This window comes from Helianthus annuus, chromosome 12 (genome assembly GCF_002127325.2).
Source record: "Helianthus annuus cultivar XRQ/B chromosome 12, HanXRQr2.0-SUNRISE, whole genome shotgun sequence".
Classification (NCBI taxonomy): Eukaryota; Viridiplantae; Streptophyta; class Magnoliopsida; order Asterales; family Asteraceae; genus Helianthus; species Helianthus annuus.
This window is the reverse complement of record NC_035444.2, coordinates 101,287,634-101,306,874: the sequence shown is the minus strand read 5'-3', so window position 1 is coordinate 101,306,874 and position 19,241 is coordinate 101,287,634. Positions and strand designations below refer to the sequence as shown.

The following is a 19,241-nucleotide window of genomic DNA, read 5'->3' as shown; positions in this document are numbered from 1 at the left end:
TATGCAGGCCTGCTCGTGCTTGGATATTTTCCCCGCCTCAGCCTTCCGCGTCGCTTGCCCTGAAACAAAACCACTGCCCCTGAAACCGGCAAGAGGCGACACCCCCGTGAGATCAATGCAAGCATGCTTACCCCCGGACCATCCAAAAACCAGCACATCGGCTGGTCGAAGGGAAGACCTCCCCTCCTTCGGGTCCGTTAGGAAATTAACCGGAGCCTCTTTTTTAGCAGCGATACCAGCTCGCTTGAGAACGTCAAACAACACATCTCTAACCAGATCGTGTCTGTACTTGAAGCCAGGAAGCTCTTTGCAGTGAAGGGCATGTTCCCCGAAGCTATCAAGACACACCTTCTGACAAACAGGGCACGGTTCATCCTCAGGGTACAATGGTATCATCAATCGATATTTGAGGACAGACCGATATTCTACTGCCGACATACATTGCCCCAAGCCCTCGATCGAGATAACAGTAAGGAAATCTTGAGCGTGGGGGGCTCGTAAACAATCAAAAACAGCTTTTTGCCGAGGGGATAACCCGAAAACACCATTGATTTCCTTCACGGTTTTACCATAAAAAGCACTCGCCAAAATGGTTTGAGGTTCACGGGGGGCGGTGTCTTTATTAGCAAAACCGCCAAGGTCAACATCAGGAAGAACGACTTGTAAACCATCCAACGCAGCCCTAAAGTCCGAATCCAAATCACCCATACAACAAGCTCGCAGAATATGATCTTGAAGTTCCAAAGATTGCACTCTTGAGGCCACGAAGGCAAAAGACGCGACATCCCCCGCCGATAGTAATCCAAGCCCACCCTCTTTGATTGGCAAGGAAGCCAATCGCCATTGCAAGTCCCCAAAGAACGCCCCCCCCCCCCCCCCCCCCCCGCCAACCACAATATCATCAATGGCTTGTTGAAGTCCTTCATCAAACAAAGTAACAGCCGCTCCAACATAAGATGGTTGGCATGTGCGGAGACCAAAGATAAGCTTGGCAACTCCCATACATGAACGCAGTAAAAGGAGTTCACATTGTGGGTTAGTCTTATAAGTAGAGACGTTTAACCCAAGGGGGGGGGGGGGTATTTGGCGTTCTCTAAAACCCAAGGGGGTAGTCTTATAAGTAGAGACGTTTAACCTTGATATTTGGCTCCCGAGAACAAGGGAAGAGACTGGTGCGGAGAGAAATCGCCACCGTCAAAACCCACCCACCCACCCACCGTCTCTTCTCTCTCTCTCTCTCCCTCACTTTCCTCTTCACGATCGCTCGCACCCTAACAATCTCCGGTAAATCTCCTCATTTCTCTTTACTTTCACTGCTTTACTCCTTCACACCATTTTACCAAATTCTGGCGGGAACTTTGTTCACTTTTTGTTTTTTTCGATTCCTGCTTCTACTGTTAGGTTTTTTTACATCCGATTAGCCCTTTACTTGTATCATCATTTGTTATTTATATCATTACGACATCGTTTTGTTAGTTTCAGATTTGTTTCGTTTAGACCAGAAGAAAACCAGCGTTTTAGGGTTTAGAAATTGTGTATGGCATTTGGGGATTTTAATTGATCTGTTGTTGTTGTGCAGTTGAGTTGGTTGATGAAATGCCATTGCTTAAGAGGAAACCGTTCTCTCTTTCTGAGAGACCTGATGATTTGAAACCCGACGAGTTGGTGTTTCAAATTCGCTTTACTAAAGAGATTTTTCGCGATTATCGGTACCTTTCTTTTTATTTTATTTTATTTTTTGCCCAGTTTTATTAACCATGTATAATCTGCTACTACATTCCTAGTAGTTTAACTTTTTTTTTAGCCCTACAGGCTTATTTTTGTGCATTATGTTTGTTACTTGAGCAGTGAAAAGAAAAAAATACTTATGTTCTTTGCAGTGGCGAAGCTTGAGATTTTCGATCGCGGGGTCGAAAACGTATATACTAAAAAAATCCTATAAAACCGGGGGGTCAAAAAATGTATATACCCAAAAATTTTTATATGAAAACTACATACTCTCAACTACCGAACGAAAAGTTCGGGGGGTCGGCCGCCCCCTCCCGCCCCCATTATGCTACGCCATTGGTTCTTTGTGTTCGAATGTTACTATTCACTTTAAAGATGAAAGTTACATGTTCTGTTTTTGGTACACAGTGAATACTTGCAACGGATAAATCTGTATCGTCAAAGGGTATGGACGTGCAAGAGCACTGGAAAGGGCAACTTGACTTACGAAGAGGCACTGGTTTCAGAAAAACAGGCGATTGAGAAGGTTCAACAGTTCCCTAAAGAACTCATGGAGCCTGTTCTGCGTGATGTTCAATTCAGTAATCACTCTTCTCTTCCTACAGAAATGTTGTCTGATGCTTCTTCAGTTTGAGTATAGTTGTATTTGTTGTTTGCAGGCATGCTCCATTTAAGAGATCTTGTGACAAGTATTTCCACAAAGCTGAAAGAGCGTTTGTTAGAGGGTACTGAAATATATGGAAGGAAGAATAACCGCATATATCCTTGTAAAATAGTAAAAGTAATCGACGAGGAGGTTGAAAAGACACAATACCAGGTAGCGTGGCTTGATAAAGATAAGAAAGTAACCGAAAACGCTGTGGTAAGCGGAGATGATTTGATCAAGCGAAAGTTGCCGTTCAGTAGAGATGTTCTCAAGTCTTTTATCAGAGAGTCTACGTATAGGAGTGCTCCTTGGGTGCTTCATGATAAGTTGGCACATAAATATGGGATCTCAACTAATCTTCCGGAAGAGTTACGAGACAAGATTTCACCCAAGAGGAAACTTTCTAAGAAAGACCAGGTAACACTTTATTTCGTGGCCCCTGTTTGTATAGAATGGTAAGGCTTAACAGATGTTGGAACCAAGAGGCATGTACCGATCTTAGTGTAGACCAGTGAGGCGATGCCCCCTTGCTCTCAAAAAAGTTATTAATATGTTTTTAGTGTTTTCTGTACAGCAAATAATTACATGTATCAAGTGAATATAGGAACATGATATAAATTAGAAATAGCTAAATGGGCAGGTTGGATAAGGGGTTAGTTTTTTGGTAAGGGTCTGGTGGTCCTTGATATGGGTGAGCAAATGTCGGTTCGGTTTGGTTATTACGCATAACCGAAACCGATAACCGAAGTTTGATTTTAGGAAAAAACCATAACTGAAACCAGTCGGTTAATACGTTGGTTATCGGTTATTGGTTTGGTTTCGGTTAAGTTCGGTTAAATACCAAAACAAAACTTGCGCAAACTTATAAGCTTAAAATACTTAGTCAAGTGTTTTGAACCATTTTCAAGCATACAGATAATGAAAACACAAGAAAAATACATGAAATTCCAAGGAAGTACATGAAAATATGTTTCAAATACATGGAAAATGCGTGAAATACATGAAAATATGTTTCAAATACATTGATATACATGTAAATCACATAAATATATAACTATCGGTTTGGTTTCGGTTATAAAAGAAGGGCAAACCGAAATCGTAATCGGTCGGTTAAGTTGTTTTCGGTTGTTGGTTTTCGTATGCTCACCCCTAGTCCTTGACACTTGATGTCCAATTTATTTATTCTCTAAATTATTACTGTTAAATATGATTGCTGAAGCATATTGTTGATGTTTAGTGCATTGGAAGTAAAAAGAATGGAATCTATATCTCTGAAGTAATCCATTTGTTTGATGATTTTTTTTTTCAGGAGGCAGCTAATGGAGAACGTAAGCGAAAGAAGCTAAAAAATGATGAAGAAATTGGTATATTCTTGTATTCTATTTAACATATTTGTGGCGAGTGAAAGTGTGATTAACTCGTCTAATTTCTGATGTATCTAAACATGGCAGAGAATGATGTGCCTGTTAAATATCCAATTGATGATCTGTTGGTGCGACCTGCTGCTGATGATCCCGTATTTACTACCCGTCCTCCACCAACCAGAGACTTTAAAGTGCCAATGGAGTGTGTTGGTGATCTTCTGATGATTTGGGACTTTTGTTGTTCTTATAGTAGGCTATTGAACTTGTCACCATTTTCACTAGATGATTTTGAAAATGCCATCTGCCATAAAGACAGCAATGTAGTTCTCATCGTGGAGTCTTATTCTGCTCTGCTTCGTTTGCTTATAAAGGATGACGGTGATTATTTTATAGCTTTACAGAAGAAGAAACGAAAGGCTAAGGTTCAATTCACAACTCATGATTTCTTAAAATCCAAATGCATTTCATTTGCTTGAATGGGTGGGTGGGTTGGTAGCAGGTGATAATGGGTAGTTCCAATGCGGGTCATCTTAACCCGACATGACTTTTAGTTTTTTGAGCAAAGTACACAAATGGTCGATGTGGTTTACCAAAATTTTGGATTTGGTCTTCGACTTTTCAAAAGTACACGGATGGTTCCTGATGTTTGCACTTTGTAACACGTTTTGTCCCCAACTAACAAATCTAAAGGTTTTAGCAGGTCTAACTTAGGGACTAAATGCGTTACAAAGTGCAAACAACAGTGACCATCCTTGTACTTTTGTAAAGCTAGGGACCAAATTCAATTTTTTTGCAAACCACAGTGACCATCCGTGTACTTTACTCTTTTTAATCATTATATGATATAATAATCTGTTTTTAAATGAACTGTTTTACGAGGGGTAAGCACTTGAATACTATATGGGCTGTTTTTTACATGTTAATTTTTAATATAATTTATTAAGTTTATCCATTAAAGACAATAAAACCAAAATCAACCCATTTATGGTTAAAGAGGACAAAACCGTACTTGAATGTCTTTTTTTTTTTTTTTTTTTTCTGAAATTGATTTCTTTTTTTACTCATGTGTTTTATGTCTTTCAATACAGATTTCATTGGTCACCTGGACGGATTACATGTGTGATTTCTTAGAACTGGCTGGCAATGAGGAATTATCTACTCACATAACAACCATTAAGCGCGGTCATTACGGTATCTTAGATATTCATGCAAAGCTAGCTATCTTTGCTCAGTTAGTTAATGAAGTCCTTGCGTGCAACGTAATGAGAGAAAAGCTGGATGAATATATTGAAGAGCGAAAGGCATTGGCAGCAGAAAAACGAGGTGAAGCACTGGAACAAGGAAGAATGAGGAGAGAGATAAAAGAAATGGCGAAGGTCACCTCAAATGGCGTTGAACACAATGGAGATGCTTCAAAGAAACCCGCTGAGAAAAAGCACTCATCTGAGAACAGGTTTCAAGTATTGTTGTTGTTTTAGAGATCGTATATTCGACCCGTTTACTTATGAATGGGTCGATTTGGGTTGAGTTTTACTCTAATGGGACAAACTGGTAACATAAAAATAGGTCAACTAAAGTGAAAAACGTTTGAAACAGAATCAATGTCTCACCAAGGGTATTTATAAAGTATTAAACCTCCAAAGTCTATTAAAATTATATTATATTTGGAATAATAATATAACTTTTGCCACCGTTACCTTTTCTATTTGATGATAAATTTTCTAGTTGAAAGATCATGTTGAGTATGGCTGGTGTTTTTATTGTACAGTGGGAAGAAACAAGGAAATACATCTGAGAAGGAGGCAAACAAGGTAAAGGTGGGTGCAGAAGTCACCGTAACAAGTAACAAAGATTCAGCTGCAAAGGGGTCGAAGAAATCGATGGATACTGAGAAAAACAAGACAGAGGATATAACAAATATACAACAGAGAGTAAGTTCTCTCTCTCTCTCTCTCTCTTTCTCTCTACACGTACACATATATATAAGGTAGGGTTATATTGAGAACGCTAAATATTGCGAGAACCATGAAAACGAATGAAAAAAACCCACCAAACTTGGTCAAAAACAATTCAAGTTCAAATTTTTTACACCTGTCATTATTATACAAATACAATATTAGAAATTAAATTTACATGTATTCGTAAATAAAGAAAATTTACTCGTGTAAGTTTGTCATTTACGCATGTGTAAATTTGTTTATTTACACGTGTCAGAAATTTATTAAGAGTGATTTTGAGAGGAGAGATGAATTTATTAAAGAGTAAATTCTTTTTAATGTTGTATTTTAACTCGATTGAGGTTTGTATTAAAAAAATGATTTTGATTGTTTTTCTATTCGTTTTCACGGTTCTCGCAATATTTAGCGTTCTCAAGATAACCCTCCCTTATATATATATATAATATAACACACACATAGTAATTTTACGATGTGTCCAACCTACTTGTCAATTATCAGCCCAATCTGCTGACCAGCGTATTTTGCAACCTGTTGTTTTCATTCAATTTTTGTTACAGTGTCGGTATCTGTTCCGTATATTGTTTTAGATTAGCGTGATTTTTGTTGTTTGTTTGTATCTACAGAAAGAATATCTGGATAGGGAAATGGAGAAAAGATTCATACGCACCAACCCATTAGGTAAAGACAGGGATTATAACAGGTACTGGTATTTTCGCAAGGAAGCACGGATATTTGTTGAAAGTTGTGATCACAAACAGTGGGGATACTATGCCACTAAGCCTGAGGTATATAGATTTACATTTACATTTACATTTACATTTACAAAGCTGTGTCTCATTTTGTTGACTTGTCATGACAGGTTGATGCTTTGATGGGGTCGCTGAATGAAAAGGGCGAGCGAGAAAAGGCTCTTAAACAGCAGCTGGAGAAACGCTATAACAAAATATCGTGAGATTCGTCAACTTGTTATTTGCTGTAACGTATGTTGGTTGATTTGTTGAAAGCCTTTTTTTTTGCAGAGGTGAAATGCAGAAGAAATCAAAGGAGGCTCAGAGGATTCAAATGGAAGAAGAGGCTGCGTTAAGGAGGTCTAGTCGCGTGCGTGCACCGCCAAGGGACAATCCTGCTCGCGCTTTTCTCAAGTATGCCAATAAGCTCAAAGAAGACTAACTTTTGACAAATGAATTTTGTTCTCCAAACTCAGATTTTGTTTTTTTGGAGGTTCACCCCGCAACATGTATGAGAGCTTATCTAGCGCAATTAAAAATTAGCTTCATAACATACATATACTTGAATGAGCTTTAATTTGTAAGCTGGAAAAAGGGAATTTTTGATGTCTGGCTTTTGGCAAGAGATCTTTTTTTTTTCTTTCTAAGTTGTAAAATTATCATCAACTGTCAGATTTTTTTTAGGTTGTGAAATTATGATCAATTGTTTACTTCATGTTAATAAATACCTTTTACATGGCATTTACACTTAAATTTACGAAGTTAAAAAGGTAGTCCAAAGTGTAAAGTTATAAAGTCATGCGCCCCAAGCCCATATACATAGGTCATGTATGACACTTGGGGCTTGGGTGTTACACCACAACCGATGATGGAAACATCAGAGTGAGACGAAAACGAGATTGCTTGAGAATTCATAACGATTAATTGCAACAAGTATATAAAGTAACAATTTTTATTTCATGCTAAAGGGAATACATTGTTCAAAATGGAAAATGTGCCATTTAGAACTTAACAAATTAGACAACAAAACATAAATTTAAACTAAGTGCGTTTCTAGTCCATCATACTAGATTTCTTTTCAACGCATCATCATCATGCTCCTGCAATATATATATATATATATATAGGTAGGGAGCCGCTAGAATGAGAAGCACCTCGAGTTGTAAGAACCGCGAGAACTACACCCCACGGAGCGCCGTTCGCCATGATTTTTTTTACAAGTAGATGTGTGTATTATAAACACAGCCGTAAAAAATCATGGCGAACGGCGCTCCGTGGGGTGTAGTTTTTTACACCACAAGTTTGGTGAAAAAAAAAAGAAAAAAGAAAAAAAATTAAAAAACACCAAACTTGTGGTGTAAAAAACTACACCTCACGTAGCGCCGTTCGCCATGATTTTTTACGGCTGTGTTTATAATACCCACATCTACTTGTAAAAAAAAAAATCATGGCGAACGGCGCTCCGTGGGGTGTAGTTCTCGCGGTTCTTACAACTCGAGGTGGTTCTCATTCTAGCAGCCCCGTGTATATATATATATATATATATATATATATATATATATATATATATATATATATATATAGGGATAGGATCATGAGAAAACTAGATATAAATGAGAAAACCAAAAAACTATTAAACATAGGGGTATTTTTGTCAACAGACATATTTACACACTTTCTGTTCGCCTAATTCATAACCCACACACAGTCTCTATTTTCTTTTCTGGAGGTTTCGTGTTCAACAATTATCGAATCTTACATCAATCAATTCCATAATTGTATCAATTACTCATACATATAACGGATCTCATACCGAATTAAAGCTGTTTCGCATCCAAATTCGTGTTTAACAATCGTAGGTAATCGGATTTCATGTTTATTTTATCACATATTGTTCATAATCGGAATTCGGACATGTTTGATTGTTGTTTAATCGATATTGTCGTTAAATCGTTCAGGTATGGCTTCATCCAGCAGTTCTACAAACAATGGTGCAACTATTGTTGACACATTAATCGGTTCTAACGATGATGACGGACATGAACGCATCGATGAGTCAACTGATGCTAACAATTCAAGTTATGGCAGTCATAATGTCCGTCCATTACGTCTGTATGACGTTGATCAATTAGGTAATTTATTTATTTATTAAAAAAATGTGTATTACACATGTGTACACGTGTTTGTATTACGATGTGAACTGTATATATCATTAATTGTTAACATGTTTGTATTTTCAATATAATATGTTGTTTTTCTTTATTGTACGTATGTATGTAGGGACCCTATGTATGTATGTATCTATGTTTTACATGTTGTGTGTGTGTGTTGTATGTACGTATATGTCCGTCTTTTAAATATATTACTATAATGCATATGTGCAATGTTTTTTCTTTATTTGGTTGTAATTTTCGTGTTCGTATTGAAGGAGATATAACAAGCCATGTATACATAACAACTAATGGAACAAAGTTCTGGAAACCTTTGGTGTCTCCTGAATATACACCTACCTTCGGAATGGTTTTTGACACATGGAGCGACGCTGAGAATATGTACAAGTCTTATGCTGAGAGGTCTGGGTTTTCTGTACGTTTGGGTGCCTTGAAGAGAAATGGAACTGTTGTTACACATAGGTATATGCAATGTACCAGATCCAGTAAACCTAAGCAAACACAACTTGAATCGATGGACCCTAGTGCTTTTAAAGTATCTCGAAGTAGCAGCTACAAAGTTACTGACTGCAGGGCGCGGCTAAAGCTTAAAGCTATCTTAGGCACTACAAAATTTTTCATTTATGGTTTTATTGAAGCTCATAATCATGGATTGGTCGACAAGGACAATCTAGACTTTACCAGAAAAAGGAGGAAACTTAGTTATGACGACCAGAGGTTCATTTACAAACTAAGCTTGAACAAAATTGGCCCTAATGTCGCGCATAAGATGCGAGCTTCGTTAAAGGGTGGGCACCATAATGTACAAGGAACTGTAGTAGAATTCAAAAATTTCACTAGAGATCTACGGTCTCTTATCGGCAAGAAGGATGCACAAATGGTTGTTGATACGTTAAAAGCTCGTATGATAAATCTGCCAAATTTCTTTTTTGAATGTGTGGTGGTTGACGGTGAGCTAAGATCATTGTTCTGGGCTGATGACGTATCCAAGTGCAATTACGAAGCCTTCGGATATGTGTTAGGTTTTGATGCAACATATCATACGAATCAGTAAGTTTTCTATCTTTGTTATGTTGCATAAATGATACGAACAATGTAGTTACAATCAGTTACACTGTTTTGTTGTATTACATCTATGTAAAAACAATTCGTATTTTATTAATGAATGTATTACTGATGTTATGTTTGTCATATTACACTAAATTCATTGTTTTATGTTGTTTTGAAGGTATAACATGATATTTGTTCCGTTTACCGGTGTCGATCACCATAAAAAGTGTGTCACCTTTGGTGCTGGGCTATTATACGATGAAACAATTGGTTCTTACACGTGGTTGCTTACCACATTCCTTAAAGCTCATAACAATAAGCAACCAACGTTGGTGTTGACCGATCAGGATGCTGCGATGAAACAAGCAGTTTCAGGTGTATTCAATAAATCTATTCACCGGCTGTGTATGTGGCATATCGTAAGGAAAATTCCTGCAAAGGTATGATAGTATTTTTACATACATTCATCTACATACATGTAATATTTGTATACTTTAATGTCATTCATTTATGTTTGTGATTTTTTTTTATTCAGATTGCAGGTGATGTATTGGAAAATATAGACTTGAGAGCTGCTATACATAAGCTGGTTTGGAATTTGTTTATCACACCTGAAGAATTTGAAGAAAGATGGAATTTGCTTATGGAAGGGTTACACTTGAAAGAAAATAATTGGCTGAACGAGATGTATGAGATTAGGGATCAATGGGTTCCGTGCTATTTTAGGGATGTGCACATGTGTTGTCTAATGAAAACCACCTCGAGGTGTGAGAGTTCGAATTCCCTGTTTAAAACAAATTCTAGTGGAACAAACACGCTCGTGCAATTCTTGATGTGTTTCGACACAACAATTGATGGGCAACGGTACACTCAACGCAGATTGGAGTTCGAAAGTAACACAATAGCACCATCAATGCCGAAGAACGTGCCTATCGAAAGACATGCCTCAGAGTTATATACACATACGCTGTTCTTGGAGGTGCAAAAAGAGATATACAAAGGCATGACATTCTGCTATATTGCTTCAAAAACCCCGGAACTTGATGGGGTAAAAATTTATAACATTGTTCATACTAACAGGCAGTACAAAGATATTAATGAATTTGAGGTAATTGGCTTATTATATTGTTGTATTACATATGTACATTATAATTATCAACATTATGTTTTCTTAACTAACATATACACATGTGATGCAGGTCAGTTTTGATACACGTGATAGATCGGTTTCATGTTCGTGTATGGGTTATATGCGCCTTGGCTATTTGTGTAGGCATGCCTTTTGTGTGTATAGATACAACCAGGTTGATGAAATTCCCGTTCAGTATCAACCTGGTAGATGGAAACGAGACATATTGCCAAGGAGGGTTTTTAGCATGCCGAACAGGTATTCTGCCGATACAGACGCGGAATCTGTTATCCGGAATGAGATTTTTGATTTGGTCATTGAGTGTACTGATCGTTTAAGGCGTAATATTGGTAAACTTTCTGAGTTGTCTGGTGAAATTAAAGAAATTAGGAACCGTGTGTTTCGCGAATTCCCGACCGAACCGGCGTGTAACAAGACATCAGCTGTGATCAGTGACCTTCTCAAACAGCCTGAAGATATGGAAGTCTCGATAAATCCGCCACAAGGCATTCGGAACAAAGGGTGCGGTACCAACCATCGACTCATTGGTCCTGGGGAAAAGGCTGTTGTTAATAGTGCTAACACTACTAGGCTGTGTGGAAAATGCAAGAAATACGTTAATGATCATGACTCGCGTAATTGTGAAAAAGTTCGGCTGCCAAAGAAGCCATGGCTGCTGCTGCAAAAGCTGTTAAAGCTGGTAATGTTGCTGTTCCAGAAGATTCATGTCACGTTGGTGTCGTTGATTTGTCTAACGGTGATACATCTGTTGGACCATCGTCTCGCATTTGTACTCGGGCCACTAGAAGATCCACTAGAAGATCTACCATACGTTCGTCCGACCCGCTTGAAGAGTGATTTGGTTTATACAATATCGAGACTTGTTTTACATAATAAGCAATGTGACTCTTACATTACACATGTGCTTCGAATAAATTTCATGGGATTATGGATTTTTTTTTCTAGTATTACACATGCATCCTGTTTGTGATGACATGTTTTTTTATGGATTGTGTTACATGTCTAAACTTGAGTTTATGTTACATAAGCATACATGGTGTTACATATTTTGACGTTATATTCAATGTGATATTATAATACATGTATGCATTACTTGTTTTATGGTAACATCGATGTTGACATCATATTACACGTCTGATGGATCTGTTCACATTCATTTTATATGTACATTTCATATGATATTGTTATTATATTACAAATAAAAATCATTGTACATTTCATATGATATATTACAAATAAAAATCATTCAGAATAATCCAAGCCATGATACGTTCATTTTTTTTAGTTATGTGGTTGTATTTCACGTGTGCTATATAACGTTATCATAAAGTTGTGATACGTTTTTTCTTTTGTATGATACGTTTTTTCTTCTGTATGATACTGTTTACTAACACATTACACACGTGAAATGCATACAACTGTCAAAACCGATAAACATTCGTATCCAATATAGATGCTAGACTTTAAACGTGCATAAAGCATAATATGTCTTACACAATCATGTTATACTAATAATATTGTATCAATCATAACATCTAAAGATTGTATCAATACGGGATAATAGTCAAAAGCAATATCGAAATGATACGATTTTCCATCTATCCTTTGTACGTTGCACCTTCCAGTTCATTCTGTTTGGCCGTGTTCGCTTCATTCTTTGCATCCGCTATAACATTTTCTTTGAACACGTTTGCATCAGAAAGTAGGATTCTTGCACAATATTTCATCCTGAGGTTGTTTATCTGACTTTGTTGCATTGATTCCCTGTTGTTGAATCCGCATTCAAACGGTTTGTTCTTTCCATAGTACAACTCCATATGCCGCATGGCGAAAATCCCGCAGTCAGTGAAGTTGTCTCTTGTTGCCCAGCCAATCTTTTCTTTAATAGTGTTACGCTTGATAGTGCTTGTGCACTCGGGTGTTGGACACTACACAAGTAAGCACATATGATATGTTTCTACCAAATAATGAAGTGTATGTTAGGTGATATCAACATCCACATTGAAATGGTGCATATGTGTATCACTGTTTAATGTCATTGTCATTATATTTTAATAACTTACAATCTTGTTTGGTGTGCCTTTTGACGCGAAGCTGTTACCGTCTTTCATCGATACCCAAGCAAATTTTGGATGCATGTTATCTATCACTTCAATTGACGGCTCCCTCAAGTCAAAGCATACTAGGTAATAGTGGTGACTTTCCAGTACAGGAATCACAACTACATCATATGATTTCAGATCAAGTTTGTCGGTGTTACGTTCAAGCACTATTAACAGGTTCTTTTTGAATGCTGCTGTCCTTGCCTCCACAGTATGCTTTCTGTTTAGCATCCATCCATTCTGTTTTGTTATTTAAAAAAAAAAACACACGTTTGAGTATATTTAATAGTAATGGTAAAAAATTGTTTATCATATAATACTTACAATTGTCGACGTGTAACAAAACAAACGTTTAGGTCCATCCTTATTTTTCAAACCTTCTTGATGATTCAAAACACCCGCCCAACAATCTATAGCACATGTGTACAGCTGTTTGCCTGGAATAAGGTGTGCTAACAGAAACGCTCTTGTTTCCAGTCCGTATGCAGTTGCGAAAATATCTTTCCTGTATACATATGTTCACATCAGTTACACATGTGAATCATAATAATATTTTGCAAACTTCATAATGCATAAATGTAATAAAACTTACAAGAACAGTCTTTCGACTTCTTTCTTTTCTGCTTCTATTTTTGCTGCCTTAAGTTCCTTTTCCATTTGTTTTTGTTCTGCTTTTGCATCTTCTTCTGACATTGCTCTCGTTTTCTTTTTCGTTGCATTCTTTTCTTGAGTTGTTTGTCGTTTTTCTCCATCATTTTTGTCATTGGTGATTGCCAACATATACGACCATATCAGTTGTTCCTCGTCGTTCAGTTTTTCATTGATGTCTACCGGCTGATTAATAGACGCGCTTTGTTGATGCCCAGCAGATTTTAAGTTTATTTCACCCGATATGCTCCCAGAGTCTTGTGAACTAATGCCGAGATCAAAGTTTGGCATTGAGGTATCACGTTCTTTCTTCTTTTGCACATGTGCAACTTTGTTCATTTTTTCAATGATTTCCCCAATATTTTCTTCAAAAAACTGCGCCCATCCATGTCACACCCCGACCGCATATAACATGCAACCGCGGCGGAAAACGTCGGGGAGTGTTGTGGACAGAATTAATTGTTATACAACCATGGAAATTAAAGTTACATTTTATTTATTAAACAAGGGTAGTACATTGTCTTAAACAGGAAAACAAAGAGTTTATAACATAGTTAACTAAGTCTATCTCCAGTCTTAGTCTCTAAGGCACAGGTCCGCCCTAGTATCGTGATCAACATCCTATGGAACAGCTCCTGAAAACACATGTGAAAGTAGGTACGTCAGCATAAAAATGCCTGTGAGATACATAGGTTTTGTGAAAATGGGATTCATGACTTGAGTTTAAAGAATGTTTATTAACAGTCAGTCATGAACCTTGTAATTTGTCTTGCTTTGTAAACCATTTGAAAAACGATAACATCAGATAATATGTATAGATAAGTGCAAGGTTAAACGAGTAACCAAGTAAAATGAGTTGAATATAATAAGTTGTTTTGTAAGACAATGTTTTATGAAAAGTGTGTTATTTGTATAAAATGTTATATGTCTAAACTGAAATGATTTAGATAACGCTAAGATATGCAATATTATACAAACATTTATACATAGGAAGTACCAGCGGCGTATCCACCATGTTTGCATCATATTACATACTCCTCGTTACTCAAACCATTTACCCAAACCAATCCACCATGTAAATTGTTCATGTATAAACCAAATGTCAAGTGTTATTGTGGAAACCATGTCAAATGTTTATGTTCAATGTAAAACACCAAATGTGTATGTCAATGTCAACGTGTTTATGTTCAATGTAAATCATGTAATGTGCATCCCAGATGTATCATGTATGGTAAGCGAAATGTATCAACTTAAACCATATGTAAAATGCACAAAACAAGTCGTTGAAGTAAAACGTGGTTTAAATCAACGTTATGTTCTGTGGAAAAATGCATGCTCTATTGATACTAACATTTATGCGGTATTGTATACTATGCATACATCCAAGCCTTGAGACTGCGGCGATAAACCCTCAAACAAATTAAAGGTTTATCTAAGTTATGTATATCGAATTCGGTCATTCCTTCCAATCCTATCAAACCCAGGATTTCAGAAACGGGAGTTGTCAATTCCTATGGTACCACTACCTACTAACGAACGGCGTAGCTAATGTTAGTGAATGTATTATCCCATGTTAAACAAACTAAATGTCATAACAAAATGAAGGCATGTGATGTAAACAATTGTACTAAGTATGCTAAGTAAACATACGAAGCAGAAATGTTCATGTAAATCAATGTGTCCATATGCTGAGTAAACATATGCAACAGAAATGTTCATGTAAATCAATGTGTCCATATGCTGAGTAAACATATGCAACAGAAATGTTCATGTAAATCAATGTGTCCATATGCTGAGTAAACATATACAACAGAAACGTTCATGTAAATCAATGTGTCCATATGCTGAGTAAACATATGCAACAGAAATGTTCATGTAAATCAATGTGTCCATATGCTGAGTAAACATATGCAACATAAATGTTATGTAAATCAATGTACTAAGTACGCACACAATGGGCATACATAGCATGAAATGTAATGAAATCGTGTACTATAATGTACTAACAACATAGCAGGCATATGATGTGAAAACATGGAAAGCATGAATGTAACAGATAGGCACATGTGTTTCACCCCAAAACAGTTTGGAAAACAGTAAAAGAGGGGTTCAATGTACTCACCTGAGATTGCTTTGTAGTTCTTGTATAATAACCAAATAATGCTAGAGATCACGGAATATCAAACGGCACCTAATAGGTAGCTATGTCAATATACCGGACCAAATCGGAAGGATCGGATAGTATGCGGGTTCGTAAACCAAAAGAGTATAGAGACTCGTGTAATATGGTTTAACAAAGCCTACATACTAAAATGAAACCTAACCTAAGTGCTTGCGACCCATCACGACCCGTTTAGGTAGCTTATGCTACCTTACGCGTCGTTCGCGTAGAACGCGTCTGGAACGCCTAACATCCTGACCACAAGGTATAACCTCGGAAGGTTATAGCTATGGTCACCTAATGTGTTTGGTCGGACCCTAATGATCGACCAAATGGGTCGGGTTCGAAAGTATAAGCGATGGTTTAGATCGCTTACCTTACGACCCTATATAAGCACTAAACTAAAAGTGACGAGCTAAGCATGTTAGAACATGCTTAACTAAGTTTGAAAACAGGTTTGACATCAAAACAAACGGCTTTGATTCCCACGAGTAGTTTAGTTACAAAATATGCAAAAATGCACATTTTGGCCGAAACTACGACTCGTCACTGAGCCTAGATAACGTGGTGATCAGTAGGTATAGTCACTACGGACTATAACCATCGTGATCACGCTCACGTTATGAAGTTCCATGAACTTCGCATCGACCATAAGCTGTTCAATGTAGAAAGTCAACAAATCGTTGACTTTCGGACTCAAAAAAGCGAATAAAAGAACGAAAGAATACTTACGGAGGGTCCCCCAATGCTAATCTAGACCAAAATGGCTCAGGTATGAAACAATGGTTCCAACTTAGCGCCTTAAGATCAGATTGTGTGGGTTTTGAGCAAAATGGGGGGGGGGGGTATTTATAGGAAAAGTGGAACCGTTAGGATCGTTTCTTGGATTTCGTGCCACGATCTTGTCCGTCCACTTGTCACAATGTTGTGGTAAGTCAGAGGTTGCCCCTCATTTGCTGGAAGAGGCAAGGGCCATTTGGTCTTTCGAAACTTGAAGAGCCAATCAGCATTTAATGTGGGTTCTGCTGTACTGGGGACTCCTTACGGACCGTATGGCTTATGGCTTACGGTCCGTAAGCCCCTAGTTTGGCAGAATTGCAGTTTTTGTCCATGCAGCACCAAAACTTGGTATTTGATGCGTTTTTGGCACGTTTAAGCCCCGTTAACCTCATTTCAAAGCTCTAAAATGATGTTAAAGTATAGGAAACTGAAAATGTGCTCAAAAATATGTCGGATGTCGGTTCGTTTGGCCGTACGGTCGCGATGTTCGGTTAATTACGACGGAATGCGCATAAGCGCGAAAGACGATCCAAATTGCGTGACGAATGGATTTTTCTCATGCCAAACACTAAGGCATAATACTAGGATGCTTACATAAATTTTTTGATGTCCGGATGTATTCAGAACGTAAGTTATGCGCGAAAGTGCAAACTTGTGCACTTTTTGACACTTTTAGCCCCTGAATGATCCAAAAGTTTGTTTTAGCATACCAAACCCCTCAAAGCCTATTTCTAAGCTATGTAAAGGATATTTATGGTATGTTTAACTTATGGACATGCTCCAGAATGTTCGTTACAGTTTAAATTGGCATACTTTCGCAGTTTGTCAAGTTTAGTCCCTGTAAGCGAATTAACTTGTTTTTGCCATACCAAAGCCTTCAAAACTTATTTCTAAGTTATGTAAAGGTTATTTAAGGTATGTTGAGTATATGTTGATGTTCCGGAGTATTTGTCGCATTAGACTGAGTACGTTTACGTACTAGTTTGCGTATAATTCTCTAGAAAGCGATGTAGAGTTTGAAATTGAACAAAAGTTAAAATATGAAAAATGTAAAACACAATCAAACAATCATTGGGATAAAATAAAACTGTTTTATTGATAATTGAACTGTTCATAATGATTACAAGCACAAATGTTACAGTCTCCCCTACTTGTGGAAATTTCGTCCCGAAATTTATTTAGAGGAAACTCGTGGAAAAAGATGCGGATATTTTGCCTTCATTTGATCTTCACGTTCCCAAGTAAACTCGGGTCCACACTTAGATTCCCAACGAACCTTGACCAAAGGAATGCGCTTGCGTTTAAGCCACTTGACTTCACGTTCCATGATTTCCACCGGTTTCTCAACAAATTTCAGTGTTTTATCAACACGAATCTCGTCAAGCGGTATGTGGAGGTTCTCATCAGCTAAACACCTCTTGAGATTGGACACGTGAAAAGTTGGATGAACATTTCCAAGTTCAGGAGGTAACTCAAGTCTGTAGGCTACCTTACCGATTCTTTCGACGATCTTGAATGGTCCAACGTATCTAGGTGCAAGTTTTCCTTTCTTTCCAAATCTGATCACACCTTTCCAAGGTGAGACCTTAAGTAATACACGATCACCGACTTGAAAATCCAAGGGTTTGCGTTTTAGGTCCGCGTAACTCTTCTGATGGCTTCTAGCTGTCTGAAGGTTATCACGAACTTTCTTTACCTTATCTGTTGTCTCTAAAATGAGGGCATGTCCAGTAAGTTGAGCCTCGCCAATCTCATTCCAGCAGACTGGTGAACGACATTTTCGACAATAGAGAGCCTCGAAAGGAGCCATGTTGATGCTGGAGTGATAACTGTTGTTGTAGGAGAATTCAATCAATGGAAGATGTGAATCCTAACTACCACCAAAATCGATCACACAAGCTCTAAGCATATCCTCCAGTGTCTGGATTGTTCTTTCAGATTGACCATCCGTTTGCGGATGATAAGCTGTGCTCAGATTAAGTTGAGATCCCATAGCAGATTGCATGGTTCTCCAAAAATGAGAAGTGAAACGAGCATCTCTGTCAGAAATGATGTTCAAAGGAACACCATGTCGAGCTACAATTTCATCCACGTAGATTTGAGCAAGTTTGTCAGCAGAGAAATCCTCACGGATTGGCAAGAAATGTGCTGACTTGGTAAGACGATCAACGACTACCCAGATGGCATCGTGACCCTTCTTTGTGCGCGGGAGTTTAGTAATGAGATCCATAGTAATGTTTTCCCATTTCCAAACTGGGATCTCTGGTTGCTCCAATAATCCGGAAGGACGCTGATGTTCAGCCTTAACCTTAAGACAAGTAAGGCATTTGGATACGTATAAGGCAATGTCTTTCTTCATACCAGGCCACCAATACTGAATACGAAGATCCTTATACATCTTATCTGAGCCAGGATGAATAGAATAGCGAGACTTATGGGCTTCATCCATAAGCAAGGTACGAAGATTATCTTGGCTTGGGACCCACAAACGGTCCATGAAGTAATACGATCCATTGTCCTTCAGCTCTAGAGAAGGAGTTATGTGATAAGGAAATTCCTTATCCATTAAACCTTGTGAAACACAAGCTTGTTGAGCCTGAGAAATACGGGCTTGGATATCAGTTTGAATAACAGACTGGACACGTACACAATGAAGCTTAGTACGTTCCTTGCGACTCAATGCATCGGCTACGACATTCGCCTTACCAGGATGGTAGCGGATCTCGCAGTCGTAGTCGTTTAGAAGTTCAACCCA

The 19,241-nt window shown here is 37.8% G+C and overlaps 2 protein-coding genes across 2 annotated transcripts; both read left to right on the top strand.

Moving 5' to 3' along the window:
* The first annotated feature begins 1,067 nt into the window (after positions 1-1,067).
* LOC110917667 (DDT domain-containing protein DDB_G0282237) lies at positions 1,068-7,134 on the top strand. Its single transcript, XM_022162148.2, has 11 exons — positions 1,068-1,284; positions 1,580-1,709; positions 2,137-2,309; positions 2,388-2,791; positions 3,684-3,738; positions 3,826-4,160; positions 4,827-5,191; positions 5,507-5,669; positions 6,320-6,481; positions 6,556-6,644; positions 6,716-7,134. Exons 2-11 carry the CDS (start codon positions 1,597-1,599, stop codon positions 6,864-6,866), a joined length of 2,010 nt encoding a protein of 669 aa, XP_022017840.1. The 5' UTR covers positions 1,068-1,284; positions 1,580-1,596; the 3' UTR covers positions 6,867-7,134.
* A 1,250-nt stretch (positions 7,135-8,384) lies between these two features.
* LOC110892833 (protein FAR1-RELATED SEQUENCE 5-like) lies at positions 8,385-11,632 on the top strand. The gene is made up of 6 exons (XM_022139978.1): positions 8,385-8,556; positions 8,853-9,645; positions 9,824-10,085; positions 10,181-10,753; positions 10,845-11,368; positions 11,425-11,632. Exons 1-6 carry the CDS (start codon positions 8,385-8,387, stop codon positions 11,630-11,632), a joined length of 2,532 nt encoding a protein of 843 aa, XP_021995670.1.
* Positions 11,633-19,241: the final 7,609 nt, after the last annotated feature.

What these genes read in the sequence shown, in the direction of transcription:
- LOC110917667 (XM_022162148.2), top strand. Translation starts at nt 1,597, where the DNA reads ATGCCATTGCTTAAGAGGAAACCGTTCTCTCTTTCTGAGAGACCTGAT. An exon ending in AACTTTCTAAGAAAGACCAG is followed by an intron (nt 2,792 to 3,683) that starts GTAACACTTTAT and finishes TTTTTTTTTCAG; the next exon opens with GAGGCAGCTAATGGAGAACG. An exon ending in TAACAAATATACAACAGAGA is followed by an intron (nt 5,670 to 6,319) that starts GTAAGTTCTCTC and finishes TTGTATCTACAG; the next exon opens with AAAGAATATCTGGATAGGGA.
- LOC110892833 (XM_022139978.1), top strand. Translation starts at nt 8,385, where the DNA reads ATGGCTTCATCCAGCAGTTCTACAAACAATGGTGCAACTATTGTTGAC. An exon ending in GTATGACGTTGATCAATTAG is followed by an intron (nt 8,557 to 8,852) that starts GTAATTTATTTA and finishes TTCGTATTGAAG; the next exon opens with GAGATATAACAAGCCATGTA. An exon ending in AGTGCTAACACTACTAGGCT is followed by an intron (nt 11,369 to 11,424) that starts GTGTGGAAAATG and finishes ATTGTGAAAAAG; the next exon opens with TTCGGCTGCCAAAGAAGCCA.